Source organism: Bos indicus x Bos taurus, chromosome 28 (genome assembly GCF_003369695.1).
Source record: "Bos indicus x Bos taurus breed Angus x Brahman F1 hybrid chromosome 28, Bos_hybrid_MaternalHap_v2.0, whole genome shotgun sequence".
NCBI classification, from domain to species: domain Eukaryota; kingdom Metazoa; phylum Chordata; class Mammalia; order Artiodactyla; family Bovidae; genus Bos; species Bos indicus x Bos taurus.
In genome coordinates, this window is record NC_040103.1 from 26,062,615 (window position 1) to 26,082,103 (window position 19,489).

Here is a 19,489-nt window from a genome sequence, read left to right on the forward strand (position 1 = left end):
CACTCAGCTTTCTTTATGGTCCAACTTTCACATCCATACATGACTACTGGAAAAACCATATCTTTGACCAGATGGACCTTTGTCGGCAAAGTAATGTCTCTGCTTTTTAATGTGCTGTCTAGGTTGGTCAGCCCACTGTGGTAGCTGATACTCTTTCAGAAAGCCTTTTACAAAGAAATAGCATTCCTTTCCCAATCATTCCAGCCTGATTCTCCTTAGTCTGAGCTTGGCCACAAGCCCATCTCAGGCCCAAACACTGTAGCCAAGGGAGATGGAGATGCTAATTGGTTAGATTAGCTCACATACCCTAGAGAAAGGAATGGGGTCAACGCTGCCAGAGCCACAGGGACTCAGCTTGGCATCACTGGCAGGATTTTAAGGTACAGAAAACGGGTGAAGGATGGACTTCTTGGCAGAGGGAACAGCAAGAGCTAATATGTGGAAGCAGAAAAACACAGAAAATACTTTAGGAACAGTGAAGCTTGTATGCACAGGGACATTTTTTTCTTAGCTCTCCATTGTGGTACCCAGAGTATCTGTTTTTATCTCGGAGTGTAATCATGACCACAGATTAAACTCAAACTTTTGCACTAGCACTGAAAGTCTATCTTCTTGCTCCAAACAAGAAATCCTGTTTTCTAGAGAGGTTGATTAACTCCAACATTGACAGAACATTGATCCAATGTCGACAGAGAATTCCCAAGTTTCTCTGACACCAGAGTGCCCCTGGATGCCTCAGGGTTCATACAGGTCATTTCTGAATGCAGGGGTCAGGCTAGGACTGTTGCAAGAAACCTAGTTCCCTTCCTCCATATTCCTTCCCTTGCAGAGGGTTGGGAGGTTGGGGGATGTGAACTACGTCCCTGGATCCCCTCCCTGGCATATACCTCTTAGTGCAGAAATTCTCTAGCGCCCCCTGGTGGTCACCAACACTGATGGTTTCTCTCAGGGTTTATTCTGAGCAGCCCAATTGAGACATCCATCATAGGGTAAGGAAACAGGCACACTTACCCCATATCCCATATTAAGGAAATGCTAGAGCTGGAACGGACCCAGAGCTCCTGGCCACCAGTCTTTTCTGCAGCATCACTTTCTATCTGCGGCATCACTTTCTATCCCTGTAGTCCTCCCTAGTGGCTAACTGACCTGGCAGGCAATGTTATAACACTTATTATTTATGATGTAAGTACTTTATTACTATGTTGCTCTATCAAATACACCTGCCACACTTTGAGGTGTGCCATGATACTGGATTATATGTTAACATTGATCAGGTCAATATATAAAATGTGCAGTTGGCAACGCTGTTACTCTAAAATGGAATCACAGAAATGCTCCTGTCACCATACCCACTACCCACCTTTGTTTTACATTTCAGGAACCTGTCTTTTATCCCCCCATCCCTTCTCGATTTTCCTGGGAAGTAAGCTTTCTCCATAAACTCAATCCCACCTCCTCCTCATTTGCAGGAATGTCAAGAGGTGCAAGGAGATAAAGTCTCTCTGGGATACAAATGTTACTTAAAATGGGAGAGGTGGCAAGAGAAGAGAGGAAACTACAAAATAGCCTTCAGGCAGCTTTCTCTACTGGACCGTAGGAAATGATAGCGGAAGGGAGCCAAGGAGAGAATGGCTTACCTTTAATGGCTGCAATGGTTGGGGGAGGCTGGTCTGTTAGCAGAGGGCTGGAATGAGTCTCAGATGCAAGGCAGACAAGAAGAGGAGGGGTCAGGACTGGCAGGCGGGAGGACTGACTGGCCTGTTGGATACCCTGAAATAACCCTCTGCTCAGTTTGTATTCACCTGTATCCTGGACCATGAGTCCTGGCCCTGAAAGAGAGACAAGGGCACCAGTTCTGCTGCCCCACCCCCACCCCCACCTCAGAGGGTTGACTTTTCACCCCAGAGTAAAGCTGTGATGGGTGAAGTGAACCCCACCAAAGGCGCTGGGGCAGCTGGAGGTGCAGAGTCAGGGGTGGAGCTGGTTTGGGGAGGAAGAGAGGGGATGAGACATGACAGGGGGTGCTCAGCTGCAGCTCAAGGAAATCAGACAGTCCTGCTCAGGAGGTAGACATCCATCTAGATCCCTGACAGTAACTCAACTGGGTTCCTTGGAAGATCACAAAGACTGGCTGCGCCGACTTGTCAGAAAGCAGAGTGATGTCTGGACCCGTGACTTAGCAGGAAGGCAAAGAGGACCCTCAGTGTGGATTGGGAGAAAGGGAGAAAAGCAAGCTCCAGCTCCACTCCACACCCCCTTCCTGCCTATAAATAACCCCAAGTGTCACTTCAAAGGGGACAGGGAGCACAGGAGAGGGGCTCCCGTGGCCAGTGGGTTGGGGCAGCGGGCCCTGCACACCACGCCCCCCACCCCGGGCGAGTTTGCATAAATAAACAAACCCAAGCCGTCGGCCCCGCAGGAGGTGGAGGAGGAGAGGGGAGGAGGAGAAGGGAGGGGGGCGGGAGAGATTAGTTTGGGAAGTAGCACGGATTGCTCATCCGATCCGTGCAGCCGCGGCTAGTGTGTCAAGTTACAGAGGCGCCGGAATCGGCCCCAGCGCTCCTCGGCAGCGGCCACGACCCACCTCTGCCCATGGGGCCCTCCATGTGCACCCCTTCGCCCCGGGACTGAAACTGGCTCGCCCGGGCGACGGGAAACACCAAGAAGGACAGACAGTGCTGAACCCACTCCGGACTGCAGATACTTGAAGGGAAAGACGGGGCAGAAAAGAGAGCCGGCCAGATTTCCCTAACTTTCCTGGACTTGGAACGTTCTTCGAAGCAACTTTTTTTTTTTCACTTGGGTGTACCCCCCGATTACTGCTGGTTGTTGTTGTGTTTTTTTTTGTTTTTTTTTTTGCTCCCCCCGTTCCCCCTCCAGCTGCTATTTTTTCCATCCTCTTTGCCGAGAGCAAAGGAAAGGGACATTTTTCCAGCGACACAAGCCTTTTCCCTACTGCCCCGGAGCTTGAGATCGCGCTTTGGGGCAGCGGCTCTCGCCTTTATTTATTCTATTTATTTATTTATTGGTTCTCAAGACGCGAGGGGATGGTAGCGGAGCGCTCCCGCAAAGCGACAGCCGCCGGTGCCCGCGGCCCTGCGGAGCTGGACGCACCCGGGACAGTGGCGCTGGCGGTGGCGCCGGCGGAGCGCTGCGCGCGGCTGCCGAGCCCGGGGTCGTGCGGGCTGCTGGCGCTGGCCCTCTGCTCGCTGGCGCTCAGCCTGCTCGCCCACTTTCGGACGGTCGAGCTGCAGGCCCGGGTGCTGCGCCTGGAAGCGGAGCGTGGGGAGCAGCAAATGGAGCCGGCTATTTTGGGACGAGTCAACCAACTGCTGGATGAGGTCTGTGCTCTTTGTTGCTGCCTTTTATTCCTTCCCCGCGGCGCCCCCTCGCGCAGCCTCCAAACTTTGGACCAGCCAGTGCCCGTGGGCTTTCCGCCGCGCGGTGCGCCCTGGCCTCACCCCATTTGTCTAAGGGAGGGATGGGGCCAGGGACGGACGCTGCCCTGCCAGCGGGCAGGAGGACCTGGGCGGCTAGCGCCGGACCCCTCGGCTCCCGCCTAGAGCAGGCGTCTCCCACGTTCCGCGCCGGGAGCGCCCTGAGCGCGCGGGGCAGGTGGAGGAAGGCTAGGCGCGGAGGCGCGCAAAGGCGGCCAGGCTCTGTTTCTGCCTCCCGGCTCCTCGCCAGGGCAGTGTGAGAGCCTCCCAGCGCCCACGCGGCGGGACTTGAGCCCGGTGGCCCGGGGCCGAGGCTTGCTGGGCCCCCGCAGCCCTCCCCATCCATCCCTCGACGATCAGTGCTGCCTTTTATTGCCATATTCTGTTGGGAAGAGAGAGGGAGTGAGTTATCTCAGGGACTGAGGGGCACAGGGAACAGTCCTTGCAGGAGGTGGTGGGCTGGCCTTTGCCTAGACCGCTAGGGCCCAGGTGTTGGTGGTTTCGGTTCTGCTGTCCTTGGGCACAAACAAGCCCTCACTGTCTTGTTCTGAAGCTGTGTTTCTTGTCCCTGGTCTCCCGGAATGGTCCCCAACAGTTTGTGTCTGTGTGACTTTCTGGGAAAAGGATGCTGAGTTTTCTCCCATTCCCAAAATGTCCTTGAAGCTCAGTGTATTAGAAGCCACTAGTGTCTCTTAGCCAGGACAATCCTGAGAGTCATGAAGAGACCCACAGTCCACAGAAAGTAGGGACACACAGTCTCAGGGGTGCCACCCGACTAAGCGACTGGCCAGGAGACCATGAAGCCAGGTGACGTCTGAGGATGTGGACAGCTCAGGGGACCCAGGGCCTCCTATGAGGGGAGGATCCACAGGTAAAGGCCACGGCTGTCTGGGAAGAACTCCTGGAACAGGCTGGCCATGGACAGTTTCTGAGGGGAAGAACTGGGGGTGCATCTCTTACTTAGTAGGAGGTGGTGTGTGAAACAGTGAAGAGCGCGAGGTAGAGCCCAGCAGGCCTGGCTTTTATCCCCACTCTGCTACTTAGAAGCTGTGCCTCCTGAGGCAAACACGCTAACCCCCTAACCCCCTGAGCCATCACAATGGTGGTGCTGATGGTAAACGTGAGAGCCCAGCTCGGACTGCAGCAGTGCCATGGCCATACTGGCACGATGCCCCAGTACCCTACAGCCAGGCCCTTGGTGCCTCTACCAGGCAAAGGCTGGCACTTGCCGAAGCGGCTCTCCGGGGCAATCACGGAGAGCGAGGTCAGAGGGCCAGAGCAGAGCAAGTTTACTGGTGCTAGAGGTGCACCCGTGACTGCTGCCGTTAGCTCATTCCCACGCCCTGCCGGGCCCCAGGGAAGCCGGAGGGCTCCGTCAAGCCACCCACGGTCCCCTGGGACTCTGAGGGAAGCCGGTGGAATCCGCAGTGCCGGCAGACAGCCTTTGCTGGCTGGTTGGCAGTACACAGGGGATTGCTGCGTGGTAGGGAGGGTGTTGGGACGTGATACCCCAGGTATCCCTGGGGTCTTGGCTGCTGAGGGACAAACGTCTGGCCCTGAGTGTCCTGCCCAGTTCCTCTCTCCATCATCTCCCCTTCCTGGCCCCTCCTTCTGGCCAGGGCGTGCCCCTGCCCTTTCCTCAATCCTGGCTTCCTCTGCTTAAGACTTAGCCAGGCCATGTCTCATGCTCTCAGGACCTTGGGGCTGACAGTGTTATCTACCAGGCTGAGCCTTCCTGTCTAAACTTCTGACTGTCAGACCCCCATTTTACAGATGGGGGAACTAAGGCTCGGAGTGGAGCAGTAGGTTTCCCAGGGTCACGTGGCGAGATCCAAAGCTAGAACAAGCTTCCAGGGGCTCTGCCCCCAGTGCTCTCCCCAGTCTGTCTGCCACCTTCCATTGCCCACCCTCATGCGCTTATTCCGAAAGTGAACCTGAGAGCCAGCTGTGGGTCAGGCATTGTGGGGTGGGGGGCACATTTCTGTCCTCTCGAACTTACAGGCAAATAGGACACGGAGAAGGGAGTGGACAGGGACCGTGTCATGTGAAAAATGCTATGAGAATGGAAGCAGTAGAGGTCTAGGGCTCCTGGTGGCGGTGGCTCCCTGGGAAAGTGATTTTTCAAATGAAGACTTACAGGGTGACTAGGAGTTTTCCAGGCAAACAGGGATGAGTGTGGGGCAAAAGGAACAGCTTCTGGAAGCTGAAAACCAGAGAGAGACAGGTAGCCGAGGTCAAGAGGTGCCTTAGAGACACTTTGATCTTTGTAAGAGCAATGGGGAGCCATGGAGGGGTCTTGAGGAGGGCAGTGATGTACACAGAATGAGATGAAGAGCAAGGAAGACCAGGGATGCCAAGTAAGAGGTTAGTATGGACCAGAGAGGACAGTGGCCTGGCCAGGGGCACTTGTGGAGAGAGAGAGGAATGAATGGAAATGGCAGCCTTGGTGGTGGGACCTGAGGTCATAGCAGAGGGCATTGGGACAGAGGGAGGGAGTGGTCCTGTGGGGGGAGGGGCAGGTGACCTGGTCTAAATGGCGATGACCTCAGGAGCCCTCTCCTGGAGGGGCCTGCGGGCCAGTGGCTCTGGAAGGGACTCTCTCAGGGCTGCACTGTCTAGTATAGTAAGCACTAGTCACATGTGACTCATTAGACTTAAGTTAATTACAATTAAATACAATCTAAAATATGGTTCCCCAGTCACACTAAGCCACCTTTCATAGAACTGCTTGATATTCAAGTGAACTGTCTGAGTGGCCACCAGACAGGACAGTACAGCCTTAGAACATGGATGTCACCACGTAAAATTCCATGGGATGACGCTGTGCTTGGAGCAGGCAGGGTCTGGGCCAGCAAAGGTGTCCAGGAGCAGCTCCACTCTTTCCCTCCTCCACCCTTTCCCTCCTCCACCCTTTCGTCTCCTTGGTCTGTTCTCCCAGGTCAGAACAAAGAGCAGAGGTGAGGAGAAAGGTGAGAACTGGGGCCACTGGAACCTCCCAGGTGAATAGAACAGGGGAATGGTTTTGTTGCAGAATGAGTCTGTGAAATGGGTATGCAGAGGATTCCTGCCCACGAGGGCCCAGAGGCACCCCGTGTGCCAGGATTCCTGCTGGGCCTTGCCAGCCGTGTGGCCTCAGGCAAGCCATGACACACACCCTCACCTCATACCCCTTTTCTGTGAAGCCCTGGCCCTACCTTCCTCTGGGGGTTGCTGTGGGGCTCTCAGGTGATGGCAGATGAAACAACACCCTGAAAGGTGCCACCACAACGGGTCACGAGCGCCTCTGGAGAGCTCCCTGGAGCATGGGGCAGCCAAAGGCAATCCGTTCCGGAGCCAGTGAGCCTCGGTCACTCCCCGAAGGATGGAGGAAGGGCCATGGGCAGGGCCGTCCTGGGGAAGCACACAGCCTGAGCAATGGCCTGGAGGCAGCTGTCCAGGGGCACATGCTCACTACCCATCCCAGCGGGGAAAGCAGCGTGCTGGGGGTGGAGGCCGTGTCTGGGAGACAGGAGGGAGGGGACTCCATAGGAGAGAAGCCTGGAGTGAGGTGAGGCGAGGGCAAATGTGAGCAGAGGCTGCGATCTGAGTGATCTGAGCTACTGGGAGGGGGGTGGGTCAGGGCCAGGAGAGGAGTGTGGGGGCGGGCACCCGCTCAGGGGAGTTGGGAGTGTGGCTTCCAGACCGCAGCTCCAGCTCTTCCCCCATCAGTGCCTCTCTCCCAGTCTGGGACCCTTAATGAGTGCTCCAGCTGCCCGTTAGTTGATTTGCTTGCTGTGAAAAAAAAAAAAAAAATGGAATGTCCCAAATGGAGGAAATCTGATGTCACCTAGGGCTGGGCAGACAGTGTGCGATGACAGAGAAGAGGGTGGAATTTAAACTTGCCAAATCCATTTTGCAGGCTGAGGGGGAGCAAGGGGGTATCAGCAGCCACCTTCAAGGTGAATGCTGAGGGAGGCCAGGCTGATTCCCCTTCCCCAACCATAAGAGTAACAGCAACCCTGATAGGAGGGTATGTACAATGGCCAGTGCTATGCACATTATCTCTTTCAATCCTCATAACTTCCCTAAGGATTGACACTCTTATTACCCCATTTTACAGATGAGAAGACTGATGTCACTGTACCTCCATCCCACTGTCTCTGATTCAGTCCTTTGGGTATTGATGGCATTTTCCACTCCAAGAATCCCCTGGGAAAGGAAGTAATTGAAACTCCCAGGCTAAAATGTCGAGGAACCCCAGGCAGACTCTTTCATCCCTAAAAATAATAATAACAACCCTTACAAGAGCAAAGCCTCACATTTATAGAGTGTGTACAGGAGCCCCTTATTGAACTCTTTCCAGGGGCATTTGGAGGAGAGATCAAAGCAGTGGCTGAGAGATTAGGGCTCTGGATGGGGTCCTCTAGGGATGAAGTACTGAGATGAGACAGGACCCGGCTCTTAAACAGAGAATGTATGTATGGCATGACCTGTGTACATCCCAGGAACCTGGACCTCAGTTCATGGACAGACCTTAGATCCAGGTGTCCTCAGATATCGCCAGTGCTCCCCTGAGTCAGTCTTAAAACTACTCCTCTTTTCATGCTGCGAGTACATGACTGGTCTTAAATGACTAGTTTTAATAGAGGAAAGACCCTCAGAGACCCTGAAGTCTAGTCCCCTCACTCTACTGATGAGAAAACAGGTCCAAAGCTTCACCCCAGGCATCAGATGAGCCTGGAGGTAGGACTTCTGTCTCCGGTAGGCATCTCTCTTCCACACCACACCTCCTTTCTGGACAGTAGTGTTTGTCTGGCCAAGTGGCGGCCAAGACAAGGCAAGCGTGTGCTTCACTCTGCACTTCTCGGCCCTCAGCAGACCTTATTAATCACTTGCCACACACTTTCTCACTGAGCTTACGTACAGCCTTAGAATCCTCTTTAACACAGGAAACTACCACCCTGCTAGCAAGAGCTGACATTCAAGACAAAGAGCTATTGGGGAATTCCCTGGCAGTCCAGTGGTTAGGACTCAGTGTTTTCACTGCCAAGGACCTGGGTTCAATCCCTGGTTGGGAATCTATTTCCTGACTCTAATTTTTTAAAAATATAGAGCAATATTTACTGACTCTAATTTTTAAAAAAAATACAGAGCAATATTTACTAGAGATAAAACTAGGGAGAGTTGTTAAAGTTTCATTACTTCTCTGAAAGCCTTAAAACTAGCAAGTAGCTCCAAACCACACTGAGGACCCCCAGCCCTCATAGGAAGACGGTGGGAAAAAGTCAAAGCATCTGAAACAAAATGCCGTCTGCCTTATGCATAGTCTCACAACTTGACACTCTCAGAGAAATGCCTATTCCCCTATTCCAGACTTGCCCCCATGCCTCTGGAAAGGCTTCCGAAAACACCCTGACCCAAAATGGCCCTCCCCCCTGCTGACTTCCTGAAGAACTGCCTGGCCGTGCCAAGTATCTAACTCAGAGAAGGAAAACAGGGCACTTGCTGACTTCTCTTACCCCAGAACCACAGCAGGCATTACTAATCACTCAACACACGCCCAGGGAGCCTACCTAGGTTTCAGAATCCTTCTCAACACAGCTCTCCAGATGACCACTCCCAGTCTACTAGAGTTAATGCACAAGATAAAATCTGTTGCCAACCATGGCTTAGCTTCAGACACATTGTGCAGTGAGCCCTCCTCTCCACTGCCTTTCAACATCTTATCTCTCCATTTGATCACATACAACCCAACGGGCGAGGGCAGGAGCTCGCTGGTCTCCAGTCCTTCACTGAAGCTAGCCTGGGGCTTTGCACAGAGTAGGCAGCCCTCACCAATTAGCTGCTGATTTAAGGTCCCACTGCCACAGGCCAGTTAAGCCATCTCAGAAGTCAGCTATCTTCCACCCACTCCCCCAACCCAGACCCGGCTGTCTGCCCAGAGTTTGCTCAGGGGGTTGTGCCCTGGAGCTGGTGTTTTGCAGGAGTCAGAGGCTGAAGTGAGGAACTCCTCCTGAGTCAGAGCTGCACCACAGGTCCCAGCTGAGAGTGGGGATGGCTCAGTGTGATGTGTCCTCACCTGGACAGAGCAGCTGGGAGCACCCCTCCTCTGCCATTACCTACTTGTGTGACCTGAGTCTCAGTGCCCCAACCTGAAAAATGGGCACAACATCCTCTTAATAGTGTTGTTGCAGGATTCAGATAATAACAACTGGAACAATTACAGCCTCATCACTGATGAAGACAAAAATGAGGCTGCATCGTGTCCACAACTTTTTTTTAAGTGTAAATAGAATTTTTAATAAAAGTGAAGTACAATTTTGAACACACCAAAATGGTTAGTTAAACTTTATAAAAGTAAGTGTAATGTTTGCTGCAGAGCAACTTGTTCTATGCGGAGAGCCAACTCTTTGGAAAAGACTATATCTATTAATTAATTTAATTCTCACAATAATCCTATGAAGTGGTTATATTTTTACTATTTGCTTCTTACAGAGAAGAGTGTGGAGGCCCAGAGAAGATGCTTTACTTTCCCAAGATCACACTGCTTCTAGTAAGTGGCAGAGCCTCAAACCCAGGTGGTCTGGCCCCAGAGCTGGCATTCAGAGCCACATGTGTAGACGATCTGTATAAAGTACCACGTTGCCCTAAGTCAGCTGAGGCAGGTCAGAGAGGCCAGGCTCAGGGACTGTTCACTTCAGTTTGGTTTGTCACAGAGGTGGCATTGACCGAGCTGACTTGGTGTCAGCTCACATTACCATCTCTGCTTTAAGAATGGCACAGAGGCTTACATCAAGTCTTGGTGATAAGGACCCTCAGGAAAGTCCCTGTCCAGCCTTGGCTTCCAGAATGTTTGGGCTTCCAGGAGGGAGGGGCTGGGTCTTGTCCTTTGGACACTGAACTGTCCTCTAAGGAAGCTTAGCCCCAAATCTGGGAGTCATCCCCAGGCAGAGCAGAGTCGTTCAGGCAGAAGATTCTGCACAAGCCCCAGTCTCAGCCCTGCTGTGTCACCCTGCGCTCGCTTTTGTTTCTCCCTCTTCTGCCCTGCTGCCTTCCTATAATAACGTGCATCTATCTGTCTGCCTATGCAGTTTCTTGAGTGTTTCCTTTTGGATCAAGATAAGGATAAAAGTCCTCTAGAAACTTAACTTTTAAAAGTGACTCTCCCCTCCTTCTCTCATGTCTGCACACCCTTAAAGGCCTGCCCCTGGACTGGTGATGGGTCAGCTGCATAATGGTACCTGCAGGACTTTCAAATATACCAGGGCTGACTCCCCTTCCCTAAACCCTGATGTGAATCCCCGTGGGCAGGGTCTGGCAGTGGGTTGTCTAACGAGCTCCACAGTTGACAGTCCCTCCCAAGTTGCTCTGCAGCAAACATTGCACTTATTTTTATAAAGATTTCTTTTAACTAACCATTTTGGTGTGTTCAAAATTGTACTTCATTTTTATCAAAAGGGACAGAGACAGAAACTGTATCTGTTCCCCTGAGCCAGGAGCACCCTGTGCAGTTTACCCAGGGCCCCTCGCCTAAGTCCAGAACAGTGCTTCAGGGGCTGATGGTGGCAGAATCATGAGGGTCACGGCGAGATTCAGTAACAGCTCTACCACGCACTGCACGGTTTGAAAGTATGGGAAGGTTAAAGAAGGGGAAGCATTGGGGTTTATTTTTTTTGGAGCAGGGTGTTGGGTTTTGGTTTTGGTCTTGTGTGTCCATGCTGAATCACTTCAGTCATGTCTGACTCCTTGCGACCCCATGGACTGTAGCCCACCAGGCTCCACTGTCCATGGGATTCTCCAGGCAAGAATACTGGAGTGGGGTGCCATGTCTTCCTCCAGGCGGTCTTCCCCACCCAGGGATCAAACCAGTGTCTCTTAACATCTCCCGCATTGGTGGGCAGGCTCTTTACCACTAGTGTCCTTTGTTTTTATGTATATATATATATATAGTTGTTTTTTTTTTTCCTTTGGCTGCAGAGGCTCTTCTTTGAGGTACACAGGCTTAGTTGCCCTGCAGCATCTTAGCAGTGGGATCTTAGTTCCCGATCAGGAATGGAACCTATGTCCCCTGCATTGAAAAGTGTGTTCTTAGCCGCTGAGCCACTTGGTCTTAGTTTTTCAAAGAATAAAATCAGCTGAGAGTTTGCCATCCATCCAGTGCTTCTCCCATCTCTTTTGGTTGGATTCTTCCCCTCCCAGAAGCACTTATTGAGTCCTCAGTAAACTGGAAAGAAAGTCAGTGAGCTCCTCCAAGGGAAACTGAGGCCCAGGTGTAGAGAGGGGCTGGGAGGGCCTGAGGAGGCTGGGGTCCTGGCTCTCCCACTTGTCATCTGCTTGGCAGGCAGGCCTCAGCAGCAGCCGCAAGTGGGCACTCCTGTCTCGTGTCTACAGACCTCCTGCCCAGGGTGCTGGCCTCCCTGCAAAATCTCTTTGTGCCCCACAGGGCGGGGATGTGGCTGTTGGCAGCAAGGACTCCTCCAATCCTTCAAAGGGTGAGGGCAAGCCAAGTACAAAGGGGCGGAACTGCCCTCCTGAGAGTCTGGGCACAGCCTTTCTGGGAGACACTGGACCCCTGTCTCCCCTCCTGGAGATTATTGTGGGTTTTCCCAAAACCCTGTGTGGCTGGAGTCTACATAGACTGGGCCTCCTCAGCCCCCTTTCTTCATCTTTCCCTCGTCCCCACCTTCCCTGGCCGCCCCGATGCCCACAGTCCAAAGCGAAGTCTCTCTTTCCTTAGCTCAGCTCACAAGCCGCCACGGGCAGCTCTGGTCCACCCTGCCCCCTGCCAGGAAGCTCATTCGTAAGTTCAGCCAGGGAGGCCCTACTGCCCCTGGGGGACACATCTTCCCCACAAAGGCTGTCACAGGACGTGGGACTCTGCCATCCTCGGGACTTTACACCTGAGGTCTCCTGGTACACTACAGACGCCCCGTGAAGGTGCCTCTTCAGCCACCACTTGGAGGTTTTCTGCATCGGATCATGTTCTGACAAGGTGGCCTGTGAGGCAGGACAGGAACAGGGATGAAGAAGGGGCTGGTTAAAGGGGCATTAGCTCGGGTTTTCCCAGAAACAGCCTAAGTGACTTTCCTGGGAGCTGGGGAGGGGGAGACTTTGAAAGTGACATGGGAAGTGAGGGTGGTCCTGCCACCTCCAGCATCTCCCTACTCATGGAATCAGAGTGTTAGAAGGAAAGGAGTCATGTGCTGGAATGAATCCCCAAAACACCCCTGGTTCTCAGACTTACACACCCTCAGTAACGGGGAGGTCACTGCCTTATGCAGCTGGCTGCTCCATGATTAGACAGCTCTGGCTGTAATGTGTGTGTTCTTCATGTCCTCAGAGCTCCAGATCCATCCTACACCTGCAATCCCACCCCTCCAGCATGTCTTGAAAGCACCTCATATTCAGCGTCTCTCAGCTAAGCAGGACGTCCTCCTCTGCACACTCAGCACCGCACGTCCTGACTCCAGGACAGACTGAACTTTCTCAGCCCCCCACAGAGCCATCCCCTTCTGTGCATCATGCCTGCCTCGAGCCCCCCTTGGCTCTCCCAGGCCATGGGAGACCCTCACCCATCTGCCCCTGTTCACTCTGCCCTGCCCCCTTCATCATCTGCACAGCAGCCAGGATAATCTTTCAAAATTTCTAAGTATGATTACCCCAGTTCTCTGATTACAGCCCTTTAGTGACTTCATACTGCTTCTTACTATGATCCATGAGGGGGGCCCTTGCCACCCTCTCTAGCCTCATGGCTCACCTTCTACTTTTAGAGTCCAGCCAAATGACTGGCTGTGTGACCTTGGGCAAGTGGGTTAACCTCTCTGTGCTTTGGCCTGTATCTCTATAAAATGAGGTTAAGGATAGTAAGAGTATCGCCCTCCTTTGAGTGTTGTTTTTAGGATTGAAGAAAGTTAAAACAAGTGCTTTGAGCAGCGCCTGGCACTCCAGGAATAGAAGTTGCAGTCTCCTGAAAAGAGTCAATCTCCCTACTCACCCCCTCACTTAGGACAGGCACAAGGAGAGGCTCATGGGCGCAGAGCCACGTTCAGACCTTGCCTCTGCTGTTCTTGGCCGTGTGCTAGTTAATTCACCTGTCTGTCTCAGTTTCCTCGTTCATGGGTGGGTTTCTTTGAGCGCTGAGTATAAGACTACTGCCTGGTTTCCGAGAAGCACCTTATTATATCAGATCTTCGCTGTTTCCCCCATACCTGGGCCCCTCCCCTGGTAGGTTGCTGCGCATCCTCAGATGTCAGCTCAGCTGTCACTTTCCCATGATGAACCAGCCTAGTAAGTGCCGCTGGACTGGCTCTCGACATCTCACCTCTCCTGCCAGAGCTCTGATGACAGGGGCTGCTTCACGGTGATGTGTGTGGTTTAGAGGCCCTTAAGTGCCCCTCCCTAGAGAGTAAGCCCCATGCGGGCAGCCTCCATGTCTGCTCTGCTCACATGTGGGTCCCCAGCACTTTGCATAGAGAGTCGGACACAACTGAGCGACTTCCCTTTCACTTTTCACTTTCATACATTGGAGAAGCAAATGGCAACCCACTCCAGTGTTCTTGCCTGGAGAATCCCAGGGGCAGGGGAGCCTGGTGGGCTTCCGTCTATGGGGTTGCACAGAGTCAGACATGACTGAAGTGACTTAGCAGCAGCAGCAGCAGCAGCAAACAAAGATGCTTGATACCCACTCGTGAGAGGGAGAGAAGTTGGGGAGAGGGTCTGATCTCCGTCCCAGCACTCTTGCCCCCAGCCCCTCCCCACTCTACTGTGGGGGACCCTGCTTCATCCTGCACTGGGTGCAGGGATGACCTCAGGCCCCCCGAAACTGGAGGTCCTAGGCCTCGTGCTAACCCAGTGCCCATCCTGTTTCCTGTCTCCTGAGGCTGCAGCAGAGTCATAGCTGAGCTGGAAGAACTTTCTCATACGAAGGCTGGAAAGTTCACACCGGGGCGTGCACCTCTGTCCCCGAGTTTTCTGGCCTGCAGAGCCTGGAGCAATATCTCTCTGTGATTCTGGTGAAATGGGGAGGCAGCAGCAGCTCATGGCATCTAGAGAGTCCCCTGTTTTGTGGCCCTGGTAGTCTGTGATCAGACGCCAAGTCCCTTGCACAAAGAGAACGGGGGAGGAAGGAAGAAGACAGTTTCTCAGACTGCCCCAGGGCACCCGCTCCTGGCCCCCAGCACACAGGCTCCCAGAGCAGACAGGGCGAGTCCAGTTTGGGTGGGTGTAGGCTGAGTGTCTCGGTTTCCTCCACTTTGATTTCATCCCACTGAGCTGCCTGCGCTCAGGGGCAGGCAGCCACACGCGGGCCCGTCCCCTTAACAAATCCCTCTGTTCCTCTCCTGCCTTCTCTGGGATCCAGCCTTTGCTTCTCCCTGGATTGCCCTCCCTTGCCCTCTTTTCTTGGAGAAGGCAATGGCACCTCACTCCAGTACTCTTGCCTGGAATATCCCATGGACAGAGGAGCCTAGTGGGCTGCAGTCCATGGGGTCGCTAAGAGTCCGACATGACTGAGCGATTTCACTTTCACTTTTCACTTTCACGCATTGGAGAAGGAAATGGCAACCCACTCAGTGTTCTTGCCTGGAGAATCCCAGGGATGGGGGAGCCTGGTGGGCTGCCGTCTATGGGGTCGCACAGAGTCGGACATGACTGAAGTGACTCAGCAGCAGCAGCAGCAGCAGCCCTCTTTTCTATCTGAAAAGGCCAGAGCCCATGTGAGACCACAGGGATGAATCCTCGGGGGTGGGGGAGGCAGGCCTAAAAGTAAGTAATTTGGTTCGAGTGTGGATCAGTGACACTGGACCAGGCCCTGCCCTCAAAGGGCCGCCTCAAGTCTCCAGCAGGGCACCAGCCCCATAGCAGCTGTAGCATGAGGTAAGGAGAATGCTCCAGCAGCTGGGATGGTGCACACACTCTGTGCCAGGCATTGTAGTCAGATGCTGGCACAGAGCTTTGCCCAGCCTGGTCATTTCAATGGGCAAATCCTTCTTTCAGCTTCTCGTTCTTGTGGTCAAAAGGCAGGGCAGCAGACAGGTCCCTCACTCACCCTCCCCCTTGTAGGAAGAAGGGGTCTGAGTTTCCCAGGAGGTGGAGGGGTAGGACCACGTGTCGGCAGCAGTACATGAGGCCAGGCCAGCCTCACTGTGGCAGGTGGGAGGAGGCAGGCCTGGCATCAGCTCAAGAGAGAAGTGGCCTTCATCTGGTCACTAAGAAAAACAGGCCGGCATAGCAGGTGTTCGCCCTTCTGCACATCTGGAGCCCTCTTTCGATTTTCCGGTCTCATCTCATCTTATCCCTCCAGCTGTCCTGTGTAGTCCAGTGGTATCTAGTAGTATTCCTGTTCTATGGATGAGGAAACCAAGGCCCAGAGGGGTAACACCTCTTGCTTTGCAGTTAGTGGGAATGCTGGGACTAGACCCCAAGGTCCTAACAGTCCCAAAGGCAGCTCCAGTCTGTATCAACACCACATGCTCCATACAGAGTGATATTTCGGCAGGGGGGTGGTGGTGGGGTGGTTGGGGCATGCGCTAACCCCAAATAGAATCCCATTGCAGCCTCCAAGGGCAGTGGGTTTTCATGGGAGTCATTCACTAATATCAAAAATTAATTGTTAGATGCTAAAGCACTTAGCAGAGTGCCTGGTATATACAACTCCATACGGATAGCTATTACTATTAATATTACTCCTATTTAATAAGTCTACCTGTTAAATACTTCTTGGTTTCCAAGGCACTTCCCACAGCAACACTTGAGAGGTTACTGTTGCTCGGTCATGTCCAACTCTTTGCGACCCCGTGGACTGTAGCCCACCAGGCTCCTCTGTCCGTGGGATTTTCCAGGCAAGAGTACTGGAGTGGGCTGACATTCCCTTCTCCAAGAGATCTCCCTGACCCAGGAATCAAACCTGGGTCTCCTGGCAGGTGGCTAATATCCCCATTTTGCAGATTCTCTGGGGGGAGGTGCCAGGCTCAAGGTCATGACTATTATGGAATTCGGAGCTCACCTGGCCTCTGTTCTGGGCTCCCTCCCTCACACCATGTATTACATGGACACACCCATGTATTACAAAGGCCCAGGCAGAGCCTGATCCCTTTAAGAGCCCTGGGGCTGGGCTCAGGGAGGGAACGGGCCCTAAACCCCAGGCCAGACCGGAGCTGCATTCTCTGGGGAGAGCGAGTGGCCACTTGGCATTTTCCCTTTGATACTGATACAGGCATTTTAATAGCTGCAATGATCAGGCAGGTGGTATTTCAGCTCTGGCCATGAGGGGCATTCCAGGAGGCCCTAGCTGCCAACGGGTGAAGCAGGAAGGCTTCTCTGTCCAGGGCGGCTGGGGGTCCACCCCAGGGACTCTGAAAGTTTTACACCTGCCCCAGAGCCTCAGCGTGGGGATTTCAAACCAAGAGTCTCAAACTCAGATGCCTAGCGGGGCCAGGCTAGTGGCCTAAGGCAGTGAGGCAGGCCAGGGGGAGGGTACTGTGGTGGTCTGGATAGCACATGCCCACCTGAAAGGGGCAGCCATCCTCCCATTTACAAGACAGATCAGAAATCTAGAACTACATGAGATCTCCTGAGCAACACGTGTTTACTGACCACCTATCATGTGCTGCCGGGCCATGCTGTAAGCACTGAGAATATATTAATAGCAGTGAATGAAACAGATCAAAATATTCGTGTCCTTGTATAGCTTGCCTTCTAAGGAAAGGGGAAGCAATAGGTAAGCTAAATAAGACAATCACAACGACAGCAAAATTGGAAGGAGAAAATGAAACAAGGAGGAAGGCTAGCAAAGCTATTACAGAAAGGCCTCCTGGAGATCAAGCCAGGAAAGAGGCTAAGAGCCTGGTAGGAGTGGTCCAGGGGAGAGCAAGGAAGATACCCTCCATCAGGGAGTTTTTCTAGGAAAAGAGCTAAGTAGAGTCCATGAGGATTTTTCATTTCTTTTCTTTTTTTTATGATGGGAGGAAGAACAGCATGTTTGCATAAAGATTGTATCAGAGGTGAGCAAACAAGCACTGAATCCCATTGGAAGGCTGTTTTAGTAAATCCGTTTTTATGGGAACACGGCCGTGCTTATTTTGTCTTTCGCCTACACAGTAGAGCTGAGTGGTTGTGACAGAGGTCGTATGGCTTACACAGCCTCAGATATTTAGTAACTGGCCCTTCACAGAAAATGTTTGCTGAGGCCAGGCCCTACCCCCACACCAAGTTCATCCTGTGCCCTGTCCATTCCTTCTCCTGTGTACCCCCTTCCCTTCATCCGCCGCTCTCTATCAAGCTGCCAGGCCATAAACACGACCTCCAGTGTCTCTCTGTTGGATGCGTGACTGACAGCCTCCAGAGAGGAACCTCAGCCTCCAACCTTCTCACTGTCCTGGTCTTTCTCAACATGCTGTCAGACCACCCAGATTTGACCACATGCTTCCTCTGCTTCAGGCCCTTGGTTGGCTGCCTTGGGCCAAACCCTTACCCGGGCACAGAACCCCCGTCACCCACTCAGCTCTCAAAGTCTGCAACCAGCTGGACACTACTCAACACGTGTCCCCCACATAAAGTTCAAACTCCTTTGGTGATGGGGACTGTCTTGTGCTCTGTTTTGTAGTCTTGCAATTAGTAGGAGCTCCATATGTACAGGATGAATTGAACCAAAGTATTGAACCAGGGCTTTCTTGGGGGCTCAGCGGTAAAGAGTCCGCCTGCAGTGAAGGAGACCCGGGTTCGATCCCTCGATCGGGAAGATCCCCTGAAGAAGGGCATGGCAACACACTCAAGTACTGTTTCCTACAGAATCCCGTGGACAGAGAAACCTGGCAGGCTGCAGTCCATAGAGTCACACAGAGTCAGACACGACTGAAGCGACTAAGGAGCAGTAGCCATATATACAGGATGAATTGAACCAAAGTATTGAACCTGGCTTCGCTGGTTAGCTCAGCAGTAAAGAATCCTCCTGCCAATGCAGGTAGACGTGAGAGACACAGATTTGATCCCTGGGTCAGGAAGACCCCCTGGAGGAGGAAATAGCAACCCACTCCAGTATTCTTGCCTGGGGATCCAGAGGAGGCTGGTGGGCTACAGTCCATGGGGTCGCAAAGAGTCCAACATGACTTAGTGACTGAACAGCAACACCACCACAACATTGAACTTGAAGGTGAAGGACCTGGAATTTAATCCCTCTGTGGCTTACCTGCTCAAAGCAATCCCCTTTTCTCTCTGAGTCTCAGTTTCCTTTATTATTAAATGGGGCTGTTTGTGGCCTGCCTTGCTGGGGAGCATGGATATGACCCTGGTCAAGGCAGCTCCTTCAGCTGAGAGTGGTTCCTAGAGAGGGGCTGAGCTGTCAGCAGCCACTGTACCCCACAGCTCAGGATGAGCCTGACCGCGAGAGCTGGATGCCTCACCACAGCGTCTGTACTAGCTCTGGAGTTTTATGGCTGTCAAGAAGCTGTGGAAATGTCACGAATCTGTGTCCTAAATTTCAATGCCTTTGCCAGCACCCCAATGATCTGCCTTTCCCACCACATTCCTATCCTTCCTTCCTTGCCCGAGTCACTCCTGCCACACTGTCCCTTCTCCTCTTCCTTGAAAACTCCACATGCAGCCCTGTCTCTGAGGCTTCGCTTCTGCTGTTCCTTCTGCCTGGAACACACTTCCTCCAGATCGCTTCCTGACTCATTTCCTTACTTCAGCCAGTTCTCTCTTCTCAAACGTGCCCTGCACAGAAAGAACTCTGAACCCTGAGTTTACAATACCACCTTCTGTCACTCTCTGTCTCCTTACCCTGGTTTAGTTTTCTCTATAGCACTTATCACCGCCTGGGTTATACATTCATCTGCTTCTCTGTTCATCGTCTCCTTCACTGGAAGGTGAACCCAGGAGGGCAGGGCTCCTGTCCACCTTGGGCTGCTCGCTCCATCCCCAGGGTCCAACCTGTGCTTGGCATCTTGCAGTTATTGAATGAGTGACAGTCCTAATGTTTGCAGCCTATAGCCAAAATGCTGCACACTCAGTCAATGGCTTGTTAGCCATTGACCAGCTCCTTCATTTAGCAGAGTTGGGTCACACACCCACTTGTG

General features: G+C 52.9%; 1 protein-coding gene across 18 annotated transcripts in view; it reads left to right on the forward strand.

The window, feature by feature from the left end:
* Positions 1-2,464: 2,464 nt before the first annotated feature.
* The window catches only part of COL13A1 (collagen type XIII alpha 1 chain), a 152,638-nt gene continuing 135,613 nt past the window's right edge, over positions 2,465-19,489 (forward strand). For 9 of the 18 annotated variants that reach the window (XM_027530652.1, XM_027530655.1, XM_027530643.1 and 6 more), the window contains exon 1: positions 2,465-3,341. In XM_027530652.1, coding sequence (XP_027386453.1) covers positions 3,048-3,341 — 294 coding nt within the window. In that variant the 5' untranslated portion in view covers positions 2,465-3,047. The remainder of the gene's footprint in view (positions 3,342-19,489) is intronic. The other 9 variants (XM_027530661.1, XM_027530651.1, XM_027530654.1 and 6 more) reach the window with 3 other exon arrangements.